At 43.0% G+C, this 17,136-nt stretch overlaps 1 protein-coding gene across 1 annotated transcript in view; it reads left to right on the forward strand.

Annotated features, from left to right (window-relative positions):
• The first annotated feature begins 755 nt into the window (after window positions 1-755).
• Window positions 756-17,136, forward strand: part of LOC126469997 (uncharacterized) — a 406,280-nt gene continuing 389,899 nt past the window's right edge. The window contains exon 1 of the mRNA XM_050097453.1: window positions 756-1,030. Within this exon, the coding sequence (XP_049953410.1) occupies window positions 941-1,030 (90 nt within the window). The 5' untranslated portion in view covers window positions 756-940. The remainder of the gene's footprint in view (window positions 1,031-17,136) is intronic.

Here is a 17,136-nt window from a genome sequence, read left to right on the forward strand (position 1 = left end):
TCCTTCTCTCTGAGTACGTGATAGAAAGAGAAAGAAACGGAATAAAGTAGATCTTACTGCTGCCCCGACCCATATTACATACACCATGATTGCAAGAGGGAACGCCTCAGTAGATCATGGTCGGACTGTAAACACGACGCGTAAGCAACCTGGGGAATATTGTATCCATCTGCGGTCAATTCGATCGCTGAGCAGTCGCCCAGTCTAGGCTGCACGTCAGAAACCTGTCCAATTTCCTGATAAAAATTCGTCTTACCTTTTTTGTTACAACCATTTTATGATTTTCGTTACCATGACACAGTACATCAAGGAGTTACTGTCGATAAAAGTGATTGCTACAACATGAGCTGATATAGTTGACAGCCATTTTAGACGATATAGCAAAACGAAATGAAGAAATGTTGGAGTCGCCGTCCAAAATCGTAAGATGAGTGAACGATGAGGCGATCGGCGTGTCCTGCGATCCACGGAACAGGAGAACGATTAGTCTTTGAAGGGTTGGCCGAGCGTGCAGCTCCAAAGCACGTCGGATAACGAGTGCGAGCGAGCAATTTCTGGAGAAGGGAGAGGGGATTTGGGAATGTGGCGTGTGGGAAGCGGCAGAACAGGTTTCTGCCGAGGGAGGGGGAGTGGGAGGGGTCCGTAAGGGTGAGAGGGAGGACGAGGAGGAGGAGTAGGGAGGTGTGGGGGAGGGGGGGGGGGGCAGGCGGAGGCGCAACATTCCGCCGGCCCAAGGCTGCAGTGGTCGCCGACTGCCGAGCTCCCAACATCTGTGCGCCAGTAAACAACCGCGTCGCGCCGTGCTGTGTCCCATGTCTCGTGCTCAACTATGTGTCTGAGTGCCGGCATACACAGGAAGACGGTGCGTCATCCATGTGCCGCTGTATGTAGGCTCCAGTGACAAGGGACGCCCCGCCGGGGGTACAGTCAGCCGGGACTCATGTACTTGGCTAGGAGAGGAGAACACTATTACGTCAGGTTGGGTCAATCACCCAGGAAGACCAGAAGATTTCCATTTCTGCGAAAAGGGGTAAGCCAACGAAATGTCCCGAGGTGTAAGACAGAGGCTGTTATGGCCTTTGCAACGATGTTTAATGTACTGGCGTAACGACATATGCCACTATAACTATTAACTTCATAATTTCATTTTTTTTAACTTTTACGTAATTACCTCCATTACTGACAGATCCTGCGAGACCAAATTAATCGTTGCATCTTTTGGGTGCCATAAAATGTGTCGCAAGTTTGCCAAAAATTGCGCCCTTTATCTTTTGTGTAGATGGAAAGAACGTATCTCCGTGGTATGGCAATTATCTGGTGTATTTTTGTGTCGGCTATTATCCATATTTTTAATGTCATTCAGGAAGATTTTTGCAGCCAGTTGTTGCGCGTCATTCCAGCAGTCACATGTTTCAGTGATTCATGCCTTACTCCATAACACCACTGTAACAATGATGCATTACCATAGAACATATCATTATGTTAAGTGAACAATAATTTATTAAATACATGGAATAATAATACTGCCTTAAAGAGACTGAGGAAAGCCACATAAATCCCAAATGCAGATATCATGTGGATATTTAAAATCAAAAGGAGAATTGGTATTTTATTGCCAATTTAACCAAAAACTTGATGTAGAATTTGTCAAAATGTACTTGTTTAAGTCATAAACAGAAACATAGTACGTGTAAGTGTACAAAATAAAAAAAAATTACTCGCATTTATGAGAGGAGTATTAAGAAACTCAAAATTTTGTCACTACAGCACTGCACATGCTATACGTACACACAGTTTCATGTTGACAGAAGTCATTGGGAAACTGAGGTTTTGTCCATTTATGCGTGTTCCGTTACTTTGCTTGTCAGAAAACTGAATGCAAAGGCATGCTGATTTAATGATACGTTGATTTCATGAATACAGTGAGAGTTTGTTACTGTGCTTCATAAATACCGCACAGACGATTTTTCAGCCAAGTGCATTATGGCCTATTGCTGTTTTGAGAAAGATAAAACTTTATTTTTCCCCCACTTCTTCAGACGCTGTTTCACCATGAACGAGTGGTAATATAGGTTTCTGTAATTTTTACTGAAGTTTGTCTAAATCTGTCAGAACTAAGTTCTTAATTAGTCTTTATTATGGGAGGACTTGGATATATAATCGGAGAAAGCATTAACGATGACAGCCACATCACATCGCCTATTCTTCTGTTGAGAGGCGAACTTAAAGCAGTCAATCCTGGCAGAACTAGTAGTTCATGTTGTCTCAAGAGTCGTCTATACTGCCATCACCCATCACAGAAATTCATCTGAGTGCGCTCTTCCGTCTGTTTCTTACCTCAAATTAGCTTGATGTAGTTCTTTTCATGCAGCTAATTTGACGACGAATACCTCCTTCCACACCTTGGGAGGCGTTAGCCTATCAAATTCTTCCTGTCCTGAAAACTTATCTATGTCGAAGGAATCATGCTCATCCGTCCATTAAATCATGTGCCACACCTCATCTCCTCGTTTGACTCTGTAATAAAACAGCTACCAATCATTCTTTAAAGCGCAGAGCTTCACTATAATCTTGTTAATGGGTTCAGACGCCTAACACTCGCTACAGAAGCAGAACTCTACAGGACACGCTAGCTCTGCATGCGTCCTGCTGTTCCTTGGGCATATCTGCCTCACATATGTGTCCATTTTGGATAGCGTAACACTGTCACATACACATTAAGTGTGGTCTATTGTTCAGACCATACTGTCTTCGTGTGGATGATTTGAGAAAGCATTGGAGAACTTAAATCAGGATAGCAGGACCAGGTAAAAATCCTCATCACAAGAACTGTCTTTTCTAAACTACATTCTTTTATGATGGCGGGCTGAAATGTTATGCCTCCTAATTTTTTGTGTGAAAACTATCAATGCTTTTTAAGTAAAACAAATATTATTAACATTCTACATCTTCATTCTTCGTATGTATATATTTATTTCTCAACATAGTCACCCTGGCGACGATCACATGTCACCCAACGTGAGACCAATTTGTTGACAGCGTCACTGTAGAATGTTTGACGTTGTTGACGGAGCCGTCACCTTACCTCTGCTTCCACCGCTTCATCGCTGTCAAAGTAAAGTCCTTGAAAATGTTCCTTAAGTTTTGGAAACAGATGAAAATCGGATGCGACCAAGTCGGGACTATACGGAGGATGACCGATGACAGTGAACGTGAGGCGTCAGATTGGTGCAGATGTTGCAAGACTCGTGTGTGGTCTGGCATTGTAATGCTGAAGGATAGGGTGTACCATATGTCGACGAACTCATCTATACCGAAACTCTGTTATGGCACGCTGTTTTTCACGCACCGACATAGCTATGTTATATACCACCGTGTTACACGGTACAATTCGGAGCCTTCTAGCGGCAGAGAGTTGCAATTATGTAGATATGAAGAATAAAGGTGTAGAATGTTAATGACGTTCGTTTAATTTTAAAAGCTTTAAAAGTTTACACATAAAAAATTCGGAGGCATTGCTTTTCACAACGCCCTCGTTGATAGTTGAAATAATAATAGTCATATTTGAACGTACGTTATGTAGGAGTTTTCTCTTCGCAATGTTTTAAAATGTGGCTTGAAAATATGCGCTATGAGACTGCCAAAAGTTCTTGCGGAAGTGAAATGCAAATGTATGCTACGTACTAACGTACACTTTTCTAACTGACAGACAAAGAAACGTTCCCTATACTTGTATTTACTAAATGGATGCGTCTGTTCCTCTCAAACAAGTATATGTTAACAACAAGGCTCATAAGAGTACTTCGAAGTCATTCTAAAAATTCTCTGCTTATTAAATAGTATCCCTTGTGATGTTAGTAATTGAGCTCACTTAGGAGCGAAATACCACGTTTTTAAGAAGAAACTTTTTGCGCCTCAAATGAATTGTGCTAAAATATTGCCCGCTACGACATCAAGGAACGACAGTGTGTAATGAAAATTAAGTTAGCATATCACAAATGATGAAGGTGGGATATTTTCTTTCCTCCACGCACAGTGGCCTTTTTCCTTGTAGTGTGTGTGTGTGTGTGTGTGAGATGTATTTTAGAGAAAAGTGAGGGTGAAACTCCTCTCGACTAACATTAAGGGAGAACAGAAATTTGTTTTTCTTTTTTTTTTGTTGTACTGATCCTTTTTGCGTTATAAAACAAGTGTCGACTTGATGTGTGAATTTTCTTAGGAGCCAGTAAGGAACAGCTGACGCTGTAGATGTGTCAGAAGAAAGAGTACAGTACATTTTATGCGAAGAATGAACTACGATTCAGTTTTCTGACTACTGAGCAAGAGTAGGTGTGAAAATCTAATTTCTCAGCACTATTTAGATATTTCAAAACGACTCGAACTTGTTATGTGCGCCGATTTGTTTCTGTGATTCAGACATGGGTCCGCCATTTCACATCAGACACAAAACAACAGTCAAAGCTGTAGGTGGATACTGGTGGCCTGGAATCAAAAACGGCGAAGTCGATTTAATCTACAGAAAAAGTCATGGCAAAGTTTCTTGGATATAAAAGGTATCCATCTTGTTGACTACCTCGCAAAGGGTAAACAAATAACTAGCAAATACTAGCCAAATCTTCTGGAGCAAGTGCAAGTAAAAATAAAATACATAATGAAGTATTTGGCTTGTAAAAGAAAAGATTTGTGTTTCTTCGGGAAAATGCACTTGCCCGCAAAAGTGGTTTGGCTATTAGAAAACTGTTGAATTTTACATACGAAATGTTATAACTTACACCACCTGACTTCCGCCGATGCCCACGTTTTAAGTAAATTGTCGCTTGACAGTTTTCTTAGCCAGTCGAAAAAGTTATGACAGTCGTTCCTGACGATTTTGCAGATATCCCAGAACTGGATTTCAGAAATGAAAATCAGCCACTGGTTTTAGTATCGTCGCTGGATTCGTACATCGATATCGAGATGAACGTGCCAGCGTTGGGCGTCCAGAGTTGTATGGTTTCACGACAGCACCGTAGGTGCTCAAAAGAGGAAAGGCCTCTGGACCTGATGGGATACCAGTTCAATTTTACACAGAGTACGCGAAGGAACTTGCCCCCTTCTTGCAGCGGTGTACCGTAGGTCTCTAGAAGAGCGTAGCGTTCCAAAGGATTGGAAAAGGGCACAGGTCATCCCCGTTTTCAAGAAGGGACGTCGAGCAGATGTGCAGAACTATAGACCTATATCTCTAACGTCGATCAGTTGTAGAATTTTGGAACACGTATTGTGTTCGAGTATAATGACTTTTCTGGAGACAAGAAATCTACTCTGTAGGAATCAGCATGGGTTTCGAAAAAGACGGTCATGTGAAACCCAGCTCGCGCTATTCGTCCACGAGACTCAGAGGGCCATAGACACGGGTTCACAGGTAGACGCCGTGTTTCTTGACTTCCGCAAGGCGTTCGATACAGTTCCCCACAGTCGTTTAATGAACAAAGTAAGAGCATATGGACTATCAGACCAATTGTGTGATTGGATTGAGGAGTTCCTAGATAACAGGACGCAGCATGTCATTCTCAATGGAGAGAAGTCTTCCGAAGTAAGAGTGATTTCAGGTGTGCCGCAGGGGAGTGTCATAGGACCGTTACTATTCACAATATACATAAATGACCTTGTGGATGACATCGGAAGTCACTGAGGCTTTTTGCGGATGATGCTGTGGTGTATCGAGAGGTCGTAACAATGGAAAATTGTACTGAAATGCAGGAGGATCTGCAGCGAATTGACGCATGGAGCAGGGAATGGCAATTGAATCTCAATGTAGACGAGTGTAATGTGCTGCGAATACACAGAAAGATAGATCCTTTATCATTTAGCTACAAAATAGCAGGTCAGCAACTGGAAGCAGTTAATACCATAAATTATCTGGGAGTACGCATTAGGAGTGATTTAAAATGGAATGATCATATAATGTTGATCGTCGGTAAAGCAGATGCCAGACTGAGATTCATTGGAAGAATCCTAAGGAAATGCAATCCGAAAACAAAGGAAGTAGGTTACAGTACGCTTGTTCGCCCACTGCTTGAATACTGCTCAGCAGTGTGGGATCCGTACCAGATAGGGTTGATAGAAGATATAGAAAAGATCCAACGGAGAGCAGCGCGCTTCGTTACAGGATCATTTAGTAATCGCGAAAGCGTTACGGAGATGATAGATAAACTCCAGTGGAAGACTCTGCAGGAGAGACGCTCAGTAGCTCGGTACGGGCTTTTGTCAAAGTTTCGAGAACATACCTTCACCGAAGAGTCAAGCAGTATATTGCTCCCTCCTACGTATATCTCGCGAAGAGACCATGAGGATAAAATCAGAGAGATTAGAGCCCACACAGAGGCATACCGACAATCCTTCTTTCCACGAACAATACGAGACTGGAATAGAAGGGAGAACCGATAGAGGTACTCAAGGTACCCTCCGCCACACACCGTCAGGTGGCTTGCGGAGTATGGATGTAGATGTAGATGTAGACTGGCGTTCGTTGTGAAGAGCTTCTGGCGGTGGAGGCAACGAGGAAAGTGAACGCGCGTTCCTCGGCCAGTTCTGTTGACGTATCCGAAGCTTCCCCGATTGCCGACGTTAATACTGCACACAGTTACACCATTTTCTTGGCTTTTCTTGGACATCTCTCTCGGGTTGCCATTCAGGTAGTGTTTGTTACGATGTTCACGATAATTGTCTTCACGTTTGAATTCCTCTCGGTTCGTCCTATAGGACTTGTGTACGGCTAGCCGTCGTCGATTCGGTCTTTTTCGGCGACTTACAGTTTTGCAGACAAATCATCTCGTGGCACTTCCTCAGTGGGTAGTTACACAGTCTTCCGCTACCAAGTCTGGCAAATTTTGCCCTTCCAAGTATTTCATTTACTTCTCAGTTCGTTACCGGAACAGCTAACACTTAGAACTGAATCATCTACAAGCCGGCCGTTGTGGCCGAGCGGTTCTAGGTGCTTCAGTCTGGAACCGCGCGACCGCTACGGTTGCAGGTTCGAACCCTGCCTCGGGCATGGATGTGTGTGATGTCCTTAGGTTAGTTAGGTTTAAGTAGTTCTAAGTTCTAGGGGACTGATGACTTCAGAAGTTAAGTCCCATAGTGCTCAGAGCCATTTGAACCATTTGGATCATCTACAAACAAAATGCTTGCTGATCTGTTTCGCACACTCAGTGTCTCTGACAAGTATCAGGAAATTATCAGGTTCTCTGTTTTTTCTCATTGTTGACAAATTAAACATTTTATTTCCCCTAGCTACTAATGAAACACATTTTGTTGTAACACAACTATAAGCAAGTTGTGAACAGCTTGAAGTACATACATATTAAAAAATATAGTAGAGGTGATTAGTGTTGGATGCCATACAACGGTATCAGCGATAAAATAAGGTAACTAATTTGTTATAAGATTTTAATGATATGCTCAAGGAATAGCAGCGGATCGCTTTATGGCAAAAAATTTATCCTTTCCCTCTACTTCCAACTTTGATCTTTTCATAAATACAGACATGATCGCTGAATTATTTCGACATATAAGTATTCTAAAAAAAATGGTCGTAAAATGTGGATCACTCAAGAAACAGCTTTAGTGAATACGAATACAAAAAGGGGAATAGAGAAGTAAACTTTATATTATGTCATAAAAAATAAAATACACGTTTTTTTTTAGCAATAGAGAGAAGTGTCCACAGTTAGTGTCATACTGGTGAGAACGTGTCTGTGAGACTGTGTTTAGAAATCGGCTTGCAGTATATGTGGCAGATGTAAGCAGTGAGAAAGAATATCCAGCACTACAAGTGCTAAGCTTCTAGTTATAAGATACTTATTCGAGGCCCGAAGATTTCTATTAGAGGCTTCTGCCCTGTTAATTAAGTGAAACTTTATCTCATGTACGTAAAGCGGAACCTTTTTTATCCCGTATACGGTTACTAAAGTTTCATCTCAAATTGTTAGTACCTAATATGAGCCTGATTTAATTTCTACATTGGTCTCCCGATGGATTCTTTGCTGCAGCCATTGTTTCAATGGGCTAGAACGGTGCCTTTTCCGTATAGGGATAAGTCTGCTGCGATATCCAATCAATTGCCGGGAGTAAATGTTAGCATACATGGAACAGATAGGTGTTTCATCTTGATGCAATGAATACGAGGTGCATCCCGTAGATCATTTGAAAAGCTGCATCTATGCGTTGAAGGCAATTGGACGGATCAGTGATTTCAGCCACGGTTGAGACGAAACTAATACAGTTTATTTTGTGTAGGAAAATCCGTAGTCTCTTCAAGTTTTTTTGACTATATCTTCCAAACGGCATGTCCTTTCAACTAAGGATGTGACATGGATATTCTACATGTCTTGAAAGTATTCACTAAATTACATTTTAAGCCTGCCTCATGTACTCCAGAGAATGTTCGCACACTATTCCAATGGTCTCTGTGGTTGCACTCGGTATATTTTTAGTTACTTGCTTCAGCAAACTTTAAAAAATGATATATATGTGCTGGCTGTTCTGAAAGGCAATGTCATGTATCTCTGTAGTCCGAAGAGCGTACAAATGGCTAATGCACTGAGAAGCATCATCTAACGGAAGTTGCAGGATAACATATGTGAGGTCAACTTCTGGAAACCATCTCTCATCTTTAAATCGCAATATATGCGTAAATAACCGTTATGTTTCATTAAACATAGCGATGACTATATGTGTTTCTCGTTCCTCTGCGGCCACGGAATCGACTAAACCCAGTTCATTCTAGAGGTCATTCCTAACAGAAAACTGTATAGAGCGCGCACTGAAAAATTTAGGGGTGGTGGCTGGCCTGAGTTTAACGTAGGTTCCTAATTGAGGTGCACATCTTATGCCAGATGAAAATAATGTAGCAAATTCTTGGCACAATTCTTTCAGGACCATTAGAGGAATAGTAGGTGATATTAGGTTGCCAAGTATTGAATTTTAAAACCATTGTTCGTGAAGGTATCTAGGGCGACAACCTTAGAAACGTTAGGCTGTGTAATAGCCAGAAATTTTGTCAGACGTGATGCATTCGCGTATCTAGCGCTAATAAGGACTTTACCTTTGACAGGTATATTTTGATTTCTAAAGGAAACAAGAGCACTCGCTGCAGGGGACAGTGGTAAACACCCTATTTGATAATACGAGATCGAAGGCGCGTTAACTACTGTGGCGGCTGCACCAGTATCAACTTGAAACTGGATTATTCGAGTCCTAAAATGGAAGAAAAGTTTACATGGTGTCTTGCTGCCGAGCTAGTATCGGGTCGCGTCAAATCTACATCCATTTAAAATTTATATTGAGGCTCGGGCGTTTCTTTTATTTTTCTGTATGTCCACGTGTGTTATAGTAGCCGCAAGTTTCTTGCAAGAACCGACGTGTTGATCGTCCATGAAACACAAAACAATCAGAATATGATGGATAAGCAGAATGACGGCAGGGCGGTTTTCATTTTGAGTGAAAATGACATTGAGCGGACGAGTTCACGACATGATAAGAACGGCGTTTCATTGTGCGCCGCGAAGCTGTGTAGACCGAGCTGTTTGCAGTATGGTTCTTGTTGCAGCCGCAGCGCTCTGAGAAAAAATTATGACGTGTTTACTCGAAAAGAACCGATAAGAAAATGGTTAATGAACTTTGGAAACCTCCTTTTCTTGCTGCAGATGTGTGTCTGTAGATTGTACCACCCAAGGAGTGCGTCGACCGAAGAGTGGTCTGTCATTTATATTGTCTCGTATTGAACTTCCGTGTCTCGATCATTCCTTAACAGCACTTCGTGGCTTAAGAAATCTGCATACGACTGCTGATATCACTGGAAGGTAAAATCATGCGTACATGTAGGCCCGCTTCCTACGAAAGATAAGACTCATTAATCTGTTTCTAACTCTGGTAAAAATACAACTGTGATGACACAACGAGAGTTTACGAAAATGAGCATTCAGTAGATCACATATTTCTACAAAAGATAAGAATACGAGGTCAGCTAGGGCGGCACGTTTATGTGGTAAACGAAAAACATTGGAGTTTGACAAACCAAAAAAGAAAAATAGTTTGATCTATTGATCAGTTACCCAGAAATGATCGACGTGTAGTAAAAGTCTTCTAATATATGTTTGCAAATGTTTCATGTACTCATCGAAAGACGCAAGTGCTCAACGTAGAACTAGAGATAGGGACTGCGATGCCAGTGATCGTTACTGTTCCTGCGGAGTTACTGAGCAGGAGCTTGTGTTGTTCAAACTGCTGCTGTTAACGTGTATTTTGCTGTTCATGGGGCTTCTCTCGAAATGCCGCGAACTGCTGTTGAGGCGTCAGTAGCTCCTGCTATTGCTGTATTATGATTTTTCTCCGCGTTGTCGTACACATAATGCATGGGCTGAAGGTACTTGTCAGAAGAGGGGTATATGCTTTCTTATACTAGTCGTAAAAGAGACATAACTCTATATAAATTCCTGAGATAGTGATATGCATATATACAGATGACTGTAGCATAGCGTACACACGGTATAAAAAGGGCAGTGCTCTGATGCAGCTATGGCCGGCCGCTGTGATCGAGCGGTTCTAGGCACTTCAATTCGGAACCGCGCTGCTGCTACGTCGCAGGTTCGAATCCTGCCTCAGGCCTGGATGTGTGTGATGTCCTTAGGTTAGTTAGGTTTAAGTAGTTCTAAGTCTAGGGGACTGATGACCTCAGATGTTAAGTCCCATAGTGCTTAGAGCCATTTTTGAACTGATGAAGCTATCATTTGCACTCAAGTGATTGACGTGAAAAGGTTTCCGACGTAATGATGATGATGCTTGGCTTGGGGGGGCGTTCAACTACGTGGTCATCACCTCCCATACCAATTCCCAATTTTTGCACAGTCCAATTTTTTTTTTCGCAGTCCAATCTAGCCACTATCACGAATGATGATGATGATGAAATGATTAGGACAACACAAACACCCAGTCCCCGGGCAGAGAAAATCCCCAACCCGGCCGGGATTCTGGCCGAGCGGTTCTAGGCGCTTCAGTCTGGAGCCGCGCGACCGCTACGGTCGAAGGTTCGAATCCTGCCTCGGGCATGGATGTGTGTGATGTCCTTAGGTTAGTTAGGTTTAAGTAGTTCTAAGTTCTAGGGGACTGATGACCTCAGTAGTTAAGTCCCATAGTGCTCAGAACCATTTGAACCATTTTTGAACCTGCCGGGATTCGAATCCGGGACCCCGTGATCCAGAGCCCCTACACCACGAGCTGCGGACGGTTTCCGACGTGACTATGGCCGCACCACGGGAATTAACATACTATGAACTCGGAGTAGTAGTTGGAGCTAGACGCATAGGACATTCCATTTCGGAAATCGTTATGGAATTCAACATTTCGAGATCCACAGTGTCAAGAATGTGCCGAGAATGCTCAATTTCAGGCATTACCTCTCACCAAAGCCAACTCAGTGGCTGACGGCCTTCACTTAATGACCGAGAGCAACGGCGTTTGCGTAGAGTTGTCGGTGCTATCAGAGAAGCAACAATGCGTGAAATAATGGCAGAAATTAGTGTGGGACGTACGATGAACGTATCCGTCAGGACAGTGCGGCGAAATTTGCTGTTAATGGGCTATGTCAGTACACAACCGACGGGAGTGCCTTTACTAACGGCACGACATCGCCTGCAGCGTCTGTCCTGGGCAGGTGACGATATCGGTTGGATCCTAGACGACTCGAGAACCGTGACCTGGTCCGATGAGTAACGATTTCAGTTGGTAAGTGGTGATTGTAGGGTTCGAGTATGGGGCACACTTGGCGAAGCTATGGATCCAAGTTATTAAGAAGTCACTGTGCAAGCTGGTGGTTGCTCCATAAATGTGTGGGCTGTGTTTACATGGAGTAGATCCAATCAGTGACTGGGAATGGTTATGTTCGGCTATTTGGAGACCATTTGCAGCCATTTATGGACTTCATTTTCCCAAACAACGATGGAATTTTCATGAATGACAATGCGCCATGTCACCGAGCCACAATTGTTCGCGACCGATTTGAAGAACATTTTGGATAAGTCGTAATTCGAGCGAATGATTTGGCCACCCAGATGGCCAGACATGAATCCCATCGAACATTTATGGGACATAATCAAGAGACAAGTTTGTGCACAAAGTCCTGCACCGGCAATTATGGACGGCTATGGAGGCAGCATCGCTGAATATTTCTGCAGGGGATGTCCAGCAGCTTGTTGAGTTCGTGCCACGTCAAGTTGTTGCATTATGCCGAGCAAAAGGAGGTCGGACACGATGTTAGGAGGTATCCCTTGACTTTTGCCACCCCATTGTATGAAATACATAAAATGATTGTCTTGATAGTATGTGAAGCTTTCTGCAAGGTAGAGAAAAGACCTGTATATATTACTAGCACATTGCTGTTAATACTGTGTCAGAGTAAGTGTACAATATAACACGATAATTTTCAGCAGAATTCTACAGTTAAAGACAAACTGTAGTTTTTTTGTCCTCTCTCTGGCAAACTCCTTCCACTAGGTACACTCCATTGTGTTATAGTAATTAGTGTTCCCTGAAATTGGCGGAAAACTACGAAAGTTTCGTAAAAGAAAAATAATTCTTATGCTGAATGTTTAGTAGTCTTCTTTGCTGGCGTTTATCTCGTATCTAGGCGCTACAGTCTGGAACCGCGCGACCGCTACGGTCGCAGGTTCGAATCCTGCCTCGGGCATGGATGTGTGTGGTGTCCTTAGGTTAGTTAGGTTTAAGTAGTTCTAAGTTCTAGGGGATTGATGACCTCAGATGTTAAGTTCCATAGTGCTCAGAGCCATTTGAACCACATCCCGTATCTTCACGGGGTCGCAAGTTAATTTTCGGATGTGGCCGACTGCCCTACCTGTCGCCCTTGGGAAGGTATTTGTGTACCACAATTGTCCCATGGAAAATCTGCAAAAGTTTTCAAATGTTAGCACATCGTGTGACTGTGTTGATATGTGGGTACCAACCCGCTATTCACCTAGTCGAACGTGGGAAACCGCCTGAAAACCACGTACAGTCTGTCCGGCACACTGGCCATCGGCGGCAACCCGCAGGGCGGATTCGATCCGGGGCCGGCCCACCTCCCCGAATCCTGAAACTGGTGTGTTAACACGTGTGGCTATTCGGGCGGGTCTGTAATATTATTGTTATTTTAATTCAAACATTTTGCATTACAGAGCCTCAAAAGTGCTGATACCCCTTTAAAGCAATGTTTTAAATGTGAAATGATTTGTTCCATGAACTTGTACCACTGACACGAAGGACTGGTGGAACAAAAATAAATAATCTCCAGTTTTGAGCACTCTGTTTTGAATTGTCCCTTGGAATCGTCACATACACTTGAGAATTTGCGTCATCATTATAAATACGAAAATTTCGATGCAACATGCAGGCGAGAAATGCCAAACTACGATGTTTCTACCACCACGTCAATACATTTACATCTACATCTACATGGATACTCTGCACATCACATTTAAGTTCCTGGCAGAGGGTTCATCGAACCACCTTCACAGTGCTCTATTATTCCGATCTCGTATAGCGCGCGGAAAGAATGAACACCTATATCTTTCCGTACGTGCTCTGATTTCCCTAATTTTATCGTGGTGATCGTTCCTCCCTATGTAGGTCGGTGTCAACAAAATATTTTCGCATTCGGAAGAGAAAGTTGGTGAATGGAATTTCGTGAGAAGATTCCGTCGCAACGAAAAACGCCTTTCTTTTAATGATTTCCAGCCCAAATCTTGTATCATTTCTGTGACACTCTCTCCAATATTTCACGATAATAAAAACATGCTGCCTTTCTTTGAACTTTTTCTATGTACTCCGTCAGTCCTATCTGGTAAGGATCCCACAACGCGCAGCAGTATACTAAAAGAGGACGGACAAGCGTAGTGTAGGCAGTCTCCTTAGTAGGTCTGTTACATTTTTTTAGTGTCCTACCAATAAAACGCAGTCTTTGGTTAGCCTTCCCCACAACATTTTCTATGATTTGCTTCCAATTTAAGTTCTTCGTAATTGTAATACCTTGGTACTCAGTTGAATTTACGGCTTTTGGATTAAACTGATTTATCGTGTAACCGAATTTTAACGAGTCCCTTTCAGCACTCATGTGGATGAGCTCACACTTTTCGTTATTTAGGGTCAACTGCCACTTTTCGCACCATTCCGATATTTCTTCTAAATCGTTTTGCAGTTTGTCTTGATCTTCTGATGACTTTATTAGTCGATAAACGACAGCGTCATCTGCAAACAACCGAAGACTGCTTCTCAGATTGACTCCCAAATCATTTATATAGATAAGGAACAGCAAAGGGACTGTAACCCAACCTTGGGGAACACCAGAAATCACTTCTGTTTTACTCGATGACTTTCCGTCAATTACTACGAACTGTGACCTCTCTGACAGGAAGTCACAAATCCAGTCACATAACAGAGATGATATTCCGTAAGCACGCAATTTTACGACGAGCTGCTTGTGTGGTGCAGTGTCAAAAGCCTTCCGGAAATCCAGAACTACGGAATCGATCTGAAATCCCTTGTCAATAGCACTCAGCACTTCATGTGAATAAAGAGCTAGTTGTGTTTCACAGGAACTATGTTTTCTAAACTCATGTTGACGGTGTGTTAATAGATCGTTTTCTTCGAGGTAATTCATAACGTTCGAACACAATATATGTTCTAAAATCTTGCTGCATATCGACGTTAACAATATGGGCATGCAGTTTAGTGGATTACTCCTACTACGTTTCTTGAATATTGTTGTGACCTGTGCAGCTTTCCAGTCTTTGGGTACGAATCTTTCGTAAAGCGAACGGCTGTATATGATGTGGAGCTAACGCATCAGCATACTCCGAAAGGAACCTAATTGGTATACAGTCTGGACCAGAAGACTTGCTTTTATTAAGTGATTTAAGTTGCTTCACTAATTCGAGAATATTTACTTCTACGTTACCCATGTTGGAAGCTGTTCTCGATCCGAATTCTGGAATATTTACTTCGTCTCCTTTTGTGAAGGCATTTCGGAAGGCTGTGTTTAGTAACTCTGCTTTGGCAGCACTGTCTTCGGTGGTATTTCCATTGCTACCCGGCAGAAAAGGCATTGATTGTTTCTTGCCGCTAACATACTTCACATACGACCAGGATCTCTTTGGATTTTCTGCCAAGTTTCGAGACAAAGTTTCGTTGCGGAAACTGTTATAGGCATCTCGCATTGAACTCCGCGCTAAATTTCGAGCTTCTGTAAAAGACCGCCAATCTTGGGGATTTTGCGTCTGTTTAAATTTGGCATATTTGTTTCGTTGTTTCTGAAACAGTGTTCTAACCCGTTTTGTGTACCAAGGAGGATCAGCTCCGTCGTTTGTTAATTTATTTGGTATAAATCTCTCAATTGCTGCCGATACTATTTCTTTGATTTTAAGCCACATCTGGTCTACACTTATATTATTAATTTGGAATGTGTGGACATCGTCTCTCAGGAAGGTGTCAAGTGAATTTTTTTCGTTTCAAATTGTATCGTGTACAGGTATGGAGACAACCTCATGAATCCATAGACCCTGCATGTCAGCATGGGACTGTTCAAGCTGGTGGAGGCTCTGTAATGGTGTGGGGCGTGTGCAGTTGGAGTGATATTGGACCCCTGATATGTCTAGATGCGACTCTGAGAGGGGACACTTAGGTAAGCATCCTGTCTGATCAGCTGCATCCATTCATGTCCATTGTACATTCCGACGGACTTGGGCAATTCCAGCAGGACAATGCTACACCTCACACGTCCAGAACTGCTACAGGGTGGCTCCAGGAACATTCTTCTGAGACTCCATGGGCATCAGTGAGCTTAGTTCGCACCAGGAGTCGCTATTTGTAATCACCATTTACGAGCATTTTACGAAAACGATTCTGTGAGTAGATTTTTTGTAGAATTTTAACATAGTCCGTAACCTTGGGTTTTGCCTTTATGTGGGAAACTTAATAATAAATTGTAAACTGTCACTGAGACTGTATACTACACTGAAGGGCCAAAGAAACTGGTATAGACATAACCTAATCAAATACAGAGATATGTAAACAGGCAGAATACGGCGCTGAGGTCTGCAACACCTTTCTAAGACAATAACTGTCTGGTGCAGTGTTTGATCGGTTACTGCTGCTGCAATGGCAGGTTATCAAGATTTAAGCGACTTTCAACATGGTGATATAGTCGGCGCACGTAAAGCGTCTCCGAGGTAGCGATGGACTGGGGATTTTCCCGTACGACCATTTCACGAGTGTACCGTGAATATCAGGAATCCGGTAAAACATCAAATCTCAGACATCGCTGCGGCCGGAAAAAGATCCGGCAAGAACGGGACCAACGACGACTGAAGAGAATCCTCCAACGTGACAGAAATGCAACCCTTCTGCAAATTGCTGCAGATTTCAGTGCTGGGCCATCAACAAGTATCATCGAACCATTCAACGAAGCATCATCGATATGGGCTTTCGGAGCCGAATGCCCAAGGCCCACTCGTATACACTTGACGACTGCACGACACAAAGCATTACGCCTCGTCTGGGCCCGTCAATACCGGCTCCAGGAACACTCTTCTGAGTTTAAACATTTCCGCTGGCCCCCAAAATCCCCAGAGATGAACATTACTGAGCATATCTGGGATGCCTTGCAACGTGCTGTTCAGAAGAAATCTCCACCCCCTCGTACTCTTACGGATTTATGGACAGCCCTGCAAGATTCACGGTGTCAATTCCATCCAGCACTACTTGAGACGTTAGTCGAGTCCATGCCACGTCGTGTTGCGGCACTTCTGTGTGCTCGCGGGGGCCCTACACGATATTAGGCAGTTGTACCAGTTTTTTTAGCTCTTTAGTGTATGTCTGATCTCTCTCTAATCTACTTTCCCCTTCTATTACTCTCTCCACTCTTCCAGCTGTTTCATAGGGCTCTGTCCCTCTTCTACCTCACACCCCCTCACTTTTCCACCAGCTTCCTCACCCCATCTTTTTGCGCCTGTCTAGTACACTTCTCCATCTTTCTACACCTGCCTCCTACACTCCTCCTCTTTCCTCTTCTCTTTGTCTGTCTCCTCCTCTCTCCTCGTTTTACCCATC

Source organism: Schistocerca serialis, chromosome 3, assembly GCF_023864345.2.
Source record: "Schistocerca serialis cubense isolate TAMUIC-IGC-003099 chromosome 3, iqSchSeri2.2, whole genome shotgun sequence".
NCBI classification, from domain to species: Eukaryota; Metazoa; Arthropoda; class Insecta; order Orthoptera; family Acrididae; genus Schistocerca; species Schistocerca serialis.